This window comes from Cariama cristata, unplaced genomic scaffold (assembly GCF_000690535.1).
Source record: "Cariama cristata isolate BGI_N322 unplaced genomic scaffold, ASM69053v1 scaffold1094, whole genome shotgun sequence".
Taxonomy (NCBI): Eukaryota; Metazoa; Chordata; class Aves; order Cariamiformes; family Cariamidae; genus Cariama; species Cariama cristata.
The window spans coordinates 9,378-20,892 of NW_009613251.1; the positions used below are offsets into that span (position 1 = coordinate 9,378).

The window sequence follows — 11,515 nt, forward strand, 5'->3', positions numbered from 1 at the left end:
CAGCAGCAAGGACTGGCTGCCTTCTCCTCGCTGCAAGGGAACAACTTTTAATTCATATAGACTTTTTTTCTTAAACTAGATCATATTGAGCTTCAGTAAGTCTAAGTCTCTAATATCTGCTTTCAGGGAAAAGTTGTGATCTTAATTTGTAGCAGCTTTTAATTACTTTCTTACTCACGACATTTTTGTAGAGGATCAGCATATTAACTCATGGAATTTCAGAGAAAGTTTAAGCCTGTTCAAAACGATTTTTGCTCAGGCTACAACTATGTCAGTTTGGGACATGATTTTTTTTTTTAAAACCAGTATCATCATGCCCACAGAACACCATAGTGCAATAGCAGTTCTGTTTGTATAAAGACATCTCATCCTGATCAAGCTTATTCTTCCTCTCATATGGGAAAAATTACACTAATGTCAAGCATAAATAATTATATTGTGTACAAATGGATAGCAAATGTGGTTCACATATTCCTTCAGTAGCCTAACCCACCCAACATACATTGTATACACAAACTCTAAAGAACACCAATGTCCAGCTCTGCTGGAAACTGAAGACATTTTTACATATACCTATGGGTACCTATATATAGGTAGGTACAAGAGGGTGACTTTTTGAGACACCTAAGTGCTTTTACAAATCTAACAAAGAGCCTGAATATCCTTAACATCCGTGTGCCATGTACATAACTAATTTAGATTACTTACAGAAAACCCAGTTGCCAAGACACTAATAGTACCAAAATATTAAAAATATTTGGAGAGTAATTGTTTTCTACAAAATAATTGATTCAAGTTGTTTCAGAATGTTTTTGTGGAACAGTATTTTAACAGATCTCTGTTACAAAACTGCCTGTTAGCAAAGCAATTGACAGTGTTGGTAGAGCTGAGTACTTAAAATACTTACGATAAACAAGTGTAGTACCTGTGGTTATCAGCTGCTGTGCACTCAGGAAACACAGAAAGCAATATGCTTTAAATAAACACATCTATATTTAGTTAAGATTCACTTGGAAAAATACTACTGAACAGAGTTGAAAATGCTATAGCAGTAAAATCCCTGTTGAAGCAAGAGGGAGGTGCACATCCTGTTTCAGTTTAGACATCTGCTGTTTTTCTGGCAGCGGCACAGGTAGTAACAAGGCGGCAATACCAGTCACAGTGATAACAGCCCTCACCACAAACGGTAAAGCAATGAAATGTAGTTGGGTTGTAAAACTGAAGTACTGATGAAGTCATACTATTTGACTCATAACACTTTATAGGTACCTTTATTGCTGCCAGACCTGTGAATAGATTTAAAACCAATGGTAGTGTTCGATCTGCATCTGTCAGTAACCCGTACAGCCAAAATCACAAAGCCAAACATTGCAACTCCATATCAAGACATCCTTGCAAATTACATGTAAGGACCAAACTCCATACTTTTAACGTTACTATTAGATTTTAGGTTTTATACATTCTTTTGAGAGAATATTTGCTTACTCTTAAAGGAACCACTTTCAGATTCTTTTTTCTTGATTATTGACCTATTCTCCTCCTCTTCTGGGGAGGGCACAGCTAAGCAATTTCAATCTTGCAATTTCCAAACATTCATACTTTACTTATTCTGAACACAGACAACTTCTCACTGTGTATGCTTTGACTGGTTTCTCTGATCCCTGCCCTTTCAGTTTGAATACATGCAGCTGTGCAATACTTTCAGATTCTGGCCAGAAGCAGAAGCCAAGACATTTGTTCTGCAGGGAGAATTAGTGGGGAATGACTTCTTAAGTTAGCAGGTGAGCATCATGCCATCAAAAAGTAGCAAAAGGTGGTTACCAGTAAGTTCAAAATAGGGTAGTGCTAAAACTACTTAGTGTGCTGGGCATCCTTTTCAGAGAAAGAAGTAATTAAGGGTTTCTTTAGAAAATAGTATCAGGAAACAGTAAGAGGTCCCCAGAGCCCACAGAGTTCTGCCATGAGGTCAGGGCATTTCCCAAGGGACCACTGCATGAGTGCTAGGGAGCTGGCTTACTTCGCGTAACAACCTGCAGCAAGAGGAGCAGTTGTAAAGTGTTAAGGCATAAGGAAGGGGCACACGTTCACAAAACACACGGTGATAAAGCACATTATAAAACTAATGATATTTACATCGTACATCACAATATCTGCAAGACTGGAGCACAGACACACTCTGGCTGTTGTTGGCAATGCTATCTCCAGCTCTGTTTGGAAGGTATGCCAAAAATTATTTCCTCAGTTTGTTAAAGATGTAGATAGCAAACCGGTTAACACATTATCGCTTCCTAGCACAAAGGAATGAAGTTTATCACCGTTGATAAAGCCACAGTCTGATGACCTGGGATGCGCGGTGACACCAGCGGGGCCGTCCCCGTTGTAACTCGGGCTGGCACTGCCACCCGGTGGACAAACGGGTTTACACCGCGGAGGTACTCTGCATCCCCCTTGCTAGTGATGATGCATCAGAGAGAAATTTGGCCCGGTGGATTTATAGGAGAAAATAAATTGCTAAACTTAAATTCATGGAGGAATAAGGGACAGATAAAGCAACCTACTACTTCATACAAACCACGCGTTCAAAAATCATGTGGGTATATCCTAAAGCATCATGAGTATGACTGAGAAACCGCTACAAATGTTTTAAAATATTTTTTGTCTTCCGATTTCTAGGCACTTACAATATGTCAGGCTTTTCTTGCAATACCAAGGGCTAACCCCTTTTGATGGTAGGTTTTACCTAATCACATCTTCAGAGGGAAGAACTTCTGAGAACAGTAAATAGCACAAATGGTCTAATTAAGCTGCTGAATAGTGGCAATATTAATGGTGTTTGAAAAGCTTCCTTGTTTAAAACAAAACTTTCCAAAGTGGTAACTCTTTGATGATTCCACTACAGCCAGGTTACTAACAAAGATGAAATGATCTATGCAGGACAGTCAGAGCACTCAAGATGCTCATCCATACTGCAGTCCACATATGAGAGCACGCCTTATCAGAAATACATCATACACTATCATTTTATGTCCTAGACTTCAATTATTATTTAGTACTTTGTCACACTAGGGTTCTTCTAAGCAGTTAAAAAAATAAAGGGATGTGACATTAAAGCAGCAAGAAAGAAAAACTGAAGTTCCAGATGCAAACACAAAGTGGAAGTACGTGGCTCATAAATACTGTTTGTATTACACTTGCATAAGGACTTCAGTCAAAAGCATCCTTTAGGGTTACCGCTTCTAGGCTTTGGAAAAATCCAAACTAACTTGGGCTTAGCTATTTAAAAGACACATTTTGTTTGGAAAGAGAAGGTTCTTTCCAGCTGGGCACAATCAGGATTCCTGTTTCCCCCACGTGCCAGTGTAATAATTTGGATTCAGAGCTCAACAACTTGTACTCCTGACAAATATTCAGATTACCAGAAGAGTCACTTACCAGTCAGTGGGAGAAGAACAAAATACACTTTTCTTCTGATTTGACTTGTTACTGGATGATTCCAAAGGCCTTGCAGGCACCTAGCAAAGATCCTTGGAGCCCTAAAGCCCCAGCGGGCATCCTTCTGCCAAAGAAATGAGGAAAGCAGAAAAGCTTTTAAGATCAAAATCTTTTTGGTCAGTGTCCTGTTTCTGGTAGCTCTGAAACTCATGATTACAAGACAAATAATTTATCAGGCTCCATGATTATGTTCTCCATCTTGGGCTGTAAAATAACTACTCTGAAGCAAACATGGCATAATCTAATCTACTTTACCGTAACAGCAGCTGAACTAAGCTTTGACAATGATTTTCTTTTTGTATGCTCAGTTCCTAAAATCAAACTGAAGTTTGAGCTTGAGAGGGTGCAGACTACAATGAGTGAAACCAAAGGCAACATTTATGTGAATCTTAATGAAGGGAAATTCTCAAGCTTCAGGCAACTTCAAGTCTTCTGCAAGTCAGACAGAAGATATGCATTACATGAGAACTTGATGTAACATTATGATACTCTCACAAATACAAAAGGTTGTATTTTCCAGTACCTGATTCCCCTGTGACCCAGCTTTTTAAAATCACAATTATGAAAGGTTTTGGGAAGTGAAGAGAGTGTATGGAAAAACAGTGCAAATTGTTTGCTTAACATCATTTGCTTTTAGAGCACGTCCAGAAGTGTTAAAAATATGCTTCAGATGACAGGAGTGATTCATGACTAGACAGCTGCTGAGAGAGACATCACCGACAGGAGAGAGAGAGAGAGAGTGCATGTGAGAGAAGGAGAGAGATTTTGACATGCAAATTACTTGGAGAAAAATAAATTAAATACCTTTTCTTCTGAGCTTTAGAATTTAGGAATTACTTTAATGACTTTTGAATTGAAACAAAGTTGTTGCTTCTCCTGAAGCTGTCAGAACTTCAGTGTCCCTCAGACCTGTTTCACAGGCTGCATTTGTTACTCAGCTGATATGATGGCTGTCTGACATTGCGTTCTGGGTAGGAAAAGGCAGTATTTTGTCCATTTGGTGTTTTGCAGTATTAACAGACTGACTGCTGAATTTTCTGTCAAGGCCTAACTTCATAAATAATGCAATTCTTACACAGGTGTCAATCTTTAGACAAAAAGTTTAATAAAGTTGGTTGGCAGTAAGTCCCTGCTGAAAAGGGCTATTTTCCCCATTCTGGATTGATGGAACAAATTCAGAAAGTGATTGATTGAAATCCAAATCTGAAAGTCATGACCAAACCATTTAACACTTTTGAGTCTGAACTTTGATGTTCTAGTGATCTCTGGCATTCTGCATCTAAAAACGATCATGGCAGAAGTACTCACCTCTGTTTTTTACCTACAGTCCCACTGCTTTTCCCTATCCATTTAGCATGGATCTGGTAGCATAGCCCTCAGCCTGTGAACACAGGACTTTACTGTATCAGCCTACCCCTAAACGGCAATCTTCATTGATTTTCTGCTTTGATATTGCTAATTTCTTATATACTTACAGTGGTATGATGTTCCCTGGAAGCCCAAACTTAAATTTCAGTGTTTGTCAAAACTAGTCAGCCTTAATCTTGGCCTTTTCATGATTCCACATACACATGCCTCCTGGATGATTTAATGCTTATGGTTGTTCTGTATACTTTTTGCCTGAAATACTGTGCCTTACTTTTTGTGCATGGCAAGTGAAAATGTGGAGTGCCTTTATTCTGAAGTGCAAGTAAAACACAGTAAAATCAGCTAGAACTCTCTGTACCTAAATTTACAAATTTTCAGCCACTTCTAAAATAAGCTTGTCAAACATTCATATATTTGCATTGAAAAAGCTAAGCTGATTTTAGAAAACCAATATGATTAAATCATAGGCAAATTTGTGTCGACCACCCCCTTTTTAGAAGGGGCTTTTTTAGCTTTCTTTGTCTCACCAGAATACAGATTATCTATTTGAAATACATGAACTGAATGGACTTCCCATTGAGGTTAGTGTATTCTAGCATTGTAATAAAGGTTATGAAAAGATGTCCGAGCACCAGCTGGCCTTCCTTTGATCCTCTCCATTCTTGTGATGATACATTTTCACACTTAAGATGATTCCCTTCTACCTCAAAGGCTGAGAGCTGCTTTGGTCCTTACAAATATTAACTGCAATCACAATGACCTATCTTTCTGGTTCCAGTCATCTGTTTAATATAGAGTGGAAGGTCAGAACTACATTAAAAGGGGCTGAAAGGCTTTATTTCAGTATAGTGCCTCCTGCAGAGCTTCACAAAAAGCTGGCAGACTTGTAGTTCATGCATGCACGCTCCTCAGCACTGCATTGTGCGGAGGTATTAATGGGCTTTTGTAACCTTCCAGGAAAAATTCCCTCACCAAGAGAACAAAACTGTTGTCAGATCTGAACACACATGTGAATATTAACTAAAAAAAAAAATAAATTATATTTAAACAGTAGGGCTACTGTCTTTAGAGAAAAGAATGTCTTAGTCACTAGCTTGTGTCTTCACTAGGCTGTGTTTTAAAGGTAATTTTTATCTATTTGCTAGGATGGAGATTTATTAACAGAGGTGGAAACCAACTGTTTAGAGAAGGCAAATTAAATAATAGATGTCAGTAAGGATTAATGAATAAGGCTATGGACCAGAAAGCACAACCCTGTGTGTACCAATACAAAGAAATCTATTTGCAGCACAGTGGAGCACAGGTCACTTTGAAGTCATTAGCATACTGAATTACCAAATAGCTGCATCTAAGGCCCTTTGGTTGTCATTAGAACACATTTCCCAAGCTATCACATTTTCCTCCTTCAAATCTGCCTATAAAGCTCATGTTTGCTTGCTTTCTATTAAGTCTTCTGTACAAATAGGACCATCTACGCTTCTTGTCATGTTTGTTTTACGTATTACTTCTCAGATAAGCTCTTCAGCAAGAAAGCTAAATATCCGAAGTCCCAGCACACACCCCAAAACATGGAGACTGGAGATTTTTATAGAGTTTTACAACTATGTGGGATTCTGTTTACCTATATGCCTCTACATTTTTCCTCACTGAGCTTGAATATGTTAACCTCTGGTCTGGATTATGAGGGGTGGGTAAGTGGCATGAAGTGAGCAGCAAGAATTGAATGCAGCTGTCCACGTATGAATGGAGCTACCCACAGTGGGGAAGACAATGAAAGGAAAGAAAAAAGTGGATTCCAGAAGCAAATGGCCTATGGGGCCAGTTCCACTTGCTTCACACTGATTTTGTCTTAAATTTGGCTTGCTCTTGTATATACCACTTAGATGTTTTGGGAAGACTTCATGTGTAGCAATTACTTCCCTATAAAATTATCAACAGGAGTTTAAGCCTATTTGGACTTGCTGAAGAAGCCATGGAAACAAAGCACAAGTGCTCTGTTCTAAATCTCTGAATTCAAGAAACTGCAAAACATTTAGTAGGCCAGATTTAAAAAGAGTATGAGACAATGCAGATAAAGTCTCAGACCACAAAAACACTATACGTGCTTAATGGCAAGAGGTAATAAACAAGTGGTAAGTCCTTCATAGTGAAGTTCTTCCTTATACAACTTTTTATTTTCAGTTCTAACTAAACTATATCACAAGTCTTAAGCAGAAGATTTTTTGGGGGGGAGGGGAAGTTATTTGAATTTAGACTTAATTATATGATCTATCATTTTCCTATGTACACACAGAAAACATACCCCCACAAAAATGGTAGGTTAAATTTTGTGGGAGTTTAATGCACTTAAATAACCCAAAAAACAGAGTAATGTGTTCAAAAGTTTAAACACTACTATAATTTATTTTTTTTACGTCATGCAGGAGTCAAACGACAGAGATATCTCTGCACTGAACAAACCCAAACTAAGCCCTGAGCAGTCACCTGTATTTTCTGGAAACAAAAGTGATTCAAGTTTGCAAGCGGAATGGAACAGCAGCTCTGAACTGCAGGATACTTACTCTAATAAATAACAATTAGCAGTCCTTCGATTTTACTATGCCAGGCTGGTTAACGTCCTCTTTCCAAAACACATTTTTTTAAATAGTATGCCATTTACATCAATTATAATGGCACTTCAGCAGTGCCCGCTTATTCACTGATGCTTATTCACACCCCTCAGCACGCTGGCTTTGGGTATTTCTGAGCAATAGCTATGGCTGTGCGTCTGCTGCTTGTGAAATACTATGGGCTCAGTAATTATGTCACGGTTTCCACCTGTTCATCAAAGTCACTGGGTAGCTGCTGTTTTCCAGCTGCGTCAGCTTTATGGCAGCATCAGGACTATCAGACCATATTTGCTATTCCTACTTAAACATCCTCTTCATTATGGACCTGTGGGCTGGCATAAGAAATTATTAGGATATACAAAACCATCCTCTTTCAAGGTCATTTTCTACACAGGTCTCACTGAGAAAAGCTCAGACAATACTACATTAACATGACAGACTATATTTGATTTTGGAAACAAAAAAGCAAAATACATCTTCTTGCAGTCAGGCAGTGATATTCTCACTGCAAAGTGGCTGCAGGGATGGGGCTTCTTGATCCAAAACTTACTCCATCCATAGAAATTCATTGTCTTACATCTCACTCAAACTCCCCAAACTGTAAACAGTATTCACAATCTGGTAGCAGGTTTGAGAACCTTCATGGTTTTGGTGTGAAACACTCTCACGGAAAGAAATACTGCCAAGCAAGAGAGATTATCCTTAGTGCAACATGGCTGTCCTCTCTGCACAAAGCACTTGATACCTGGCAATCTAATCTGTGTGGTTACAAGCATCTCAAGATGCCATTTTCACTTGAAGACAGTCTTCAGCAATAACACATTCCTCCAAAACAAAGTGTGCAGAGCTCCAATACTCCGTTAAAAGAGCACAAAGGTTGCAACATGGTCTGTTTTAAACCTGTCCTATACTGACTCCACCAAAATAGAAGAGAGAAAGCAAAACCATTGTAGAACCAGAGGCAACTAAAATGTTAGGAAGTTGACAAATTGTAGATTTGTCCTTTCCACATAACAAATCCTCATGGGAACAGAATCAAATTTGTATTTTCTCTTGGGAGAAGTAAATCCAAAAATAGTTTCTGACAAGGGGAAAGCTACAGAGCTGGTGACTGGCAGATACCCACATTTTGCCTTAGGCACTAGTGCAAGGAAAGCAGACTGAGAGTGAGCCTGAGCACACATGGTCAGGGACAGAACCGTAATACATGGATTGTTGAATAGCACGTGGATGATTTCCACAAAGATCTGCAGTGTTCACCAGCAAATAACGTAAAAGAAAGTGAATGAGAGAAGAGCTAAGGGTTCAAATATACAAAGTGTTCCCTGCTCAGTCCTATGTGGGACAGTGTTCCACTGCCTACATGCTATTTTTAAAATTAGGCACTGCAAAAGCTTGTTTGTTTTGACTCCACTGGCTGGAAAAACATAGATGTTTTAGAGTTTCCTAGTATATGTGCACTACAAGAAAAGAAAGGTGAAAAAAATTCCCAATTTCCTCTCCAGTGCATCTGGTTTTTTTTTAACTGGTCTATTAACATAGTGACAAAAAGTTTTTTATAACATTAAATGACAATTGAGACAAATTTGTATCTTTCAAGTGTAATGTTCTTCCCCTTTTGTTTTAAGGAGTCCTATGCTCTGGCCAGCAATATTCTCTTTCTCATTTCAACTCAGGTTGAAAGCAGTTAAAAACAGGGAGGTACAGGGCCCAAGTAAAAGAATAGAAGCCATAAATTGTAATTCCTGATGTTAACACAATAAGAAACTGAAAAGCTAGTTTTGAAATCCTGGGGGGAAAAAAAAAGTGGTGAGCATTTTAAAAACATGAAAAAAATACTGTATTTTGAAGGCTCTGAACTTCCACAGAATGCAAGCAGTGGACTGTATGTCACCTGTGGTCTACATTCCTGTTCTAGCAAAACTAATTCTTGTTCTACCAAGATCCAGACGATCATAATAGATTGGAATCTTTGTGCTTTAGTGGGATACAAATGACAATTTATTGTCTAATACCAGGAAAATGTGACATTACATATTAATTACTAGACAGCTCCAGCTATTAGTTTTACACAAACATGATTTTTTCAGCAGAGGAACTGCAGTGTTATTAAAATAGCAGTGATACCACATCTTGTTAGCTGTTGCAAAACACTGAAATCTACTTCTCAGCCTACAAACACTGAGACTCCTTATAGGAAACAAGATGTATGTACTTCAAACAGACTTTCCAGCCTCTGAATGAACTTCAGAAAAAAGGTTAGTACAAGGATATTTTCATTTCAGAAACTACAGGGTCTAAGGAATGTTTTAGCACAAGGCTTGACAACACACTGCTAAAACTTTTTGATGGGTTGGAAAAAGTTAGGCCAGTAAAACTCATGTGACTGTAAGCAGTCTGAAATGCAGCAACAGACCTATACTGAAAATGAATGCAACCATTCAAAGCACCAAAGCAGAAAAAGGCCTCTAAGCAATGTTTCTATCCTATAAGAAGTCTATTCATTCCATTAATTAGCCAATGTTTTACACTAATTCACTGAAATTGAAAACAATCTACTGGTGTATTGATTGTACTTATTTTATAGTGCAGCTCTTCTTGCGGTGGTATCCCCATTAGTGTTGTAAAGATACGTGGAGTAGATGGAATTATGTCATTGAAAATCTTTCATAAAAAGATAAATCGTATTGAGCAATTAAGATACAATGTAAAACAACTTTCCTTTATTCGCATTTCCTGACCTTGGTCTTCATTGTACAAATAATTTGCTGTGCAAAATAGTTTATAAAATACTAAAAAAAAACTTTTATTGTAAAAAAATAAAGTTTCTAGATATACAGTTACTTTGCACTATCACAAATACTGTCCAGTATTTAACATTTAAATTTAATATCACAATACGCAAGTCATGTAAACCAATGACCCTACTGATAACAAAGCCACTACTGAAACTCAGGTTTACTAGGGATTTGTTAAGTATTTTCCTCTTTTCATATCTACACCCTTACACAACTCTGATGACTCATACTTGGAATTGTACCCATATCATGAAATTAGGCAATGGGCCATCCTTTCCTCCACTGTCAGGTAAAAAATACCAAATTACATGGTAAACTTAGTAAATGGCAAATTTTAGTATATCATGGCAACACGAGCTACGAGTCACAGAACAACAAAGGTCCCCGAAACTAGATTTAAACTTTGCTGAGAAGCAGTGTAAAGGCAGTCTACACTGGGTTCTGGCATGTGTATCTTGATTTCTACTGGTATCCAAGTCAGTTGGCTTAAAAACTAGCTCTGGTCTCTCTATGTTGCAGTGCAATCGAAATCACTTTAGCATGAAATGCTTCTAAGAAGTTTTAATACAGTCACCTGAACCCTCATTGTTCCAGTTCGCTTTCATTCTGCAAGGTCTTCATAGCTAAACCCCAGAGGGTCATGCTGGAGAAGAATGGTCCTTCGTTATTCTTGTATGCAGCAGATGATGTTCGACTGCCCAGTGGGTCATTACAATGACTGTCCAAGCTAACCACAGAGGAACGAATCATGGGAATATTATCAGACTGTAAGGGTTCTTCTGCAGAAGATACATCTGCATATGCATAAGGTGGTGGTGGAGGAGTCTGCTGTGCCTGAGCTTTTGGGAGTTTAGCAGAATCTAGTTTCTGTTGGTTTGCCGAGTCATGGTGTTGAATCATTGATCGCAACTTACAGTAGGAATCTGCAGAACTATCAAATTCAGTTGAATTTGCAGTTGGACGAATAGGAAATTTAACAGATGCTGGTAACAATGTAACAGACATTTCTTGGCCAAAAGAGTCAGAACTCTGAGATTTGTCAAGGTCAGAAGTTTCAATCCCTTGAGTGAATTCATCTAGTGTGTTTGGACCTTCGTCAGTGGCTTTACAATGCATTTTCTTGTGCCGCCGTAGAACAGCAGAGCGAGTGAAGCATTTGTTACAAGTTTCACAGGTATAGGGTTTTTCTCCTGTATGAGTCCTCACATGTCTACGCAGGTCACCAGAGCCTGCAAAACATTTCCCTAC

At 38.4% G+C, this 11,515-nt stretch overlaps 1 protein-coding gene across 1 annotated transcript in view; it reads right to left on the bottom strand.

Annotated features, from left to right (window-relative positions):
* Positions 1-10,817: 10,817 nt before the first annotated feature.
* Positions 10,818-11,515, bottom strand: part of ZBTB49 (zinc finger and BTB domain containing 49) — a 17,106-nt gene continuing 16,408 nt past the window's right edge. Inside the window, exon 7 of the mRNA XM_009698922.1 lies at positions 10,818-11,511. Coding sequence (XP_009697224.1) covers positions 10,850-11,511 — 662 coding nt within the window. The 3' untranslated portion in view covers positions 10,818-10,849. The remainder of the gene's footprint in view (positions 11,512-11,515) is intronic.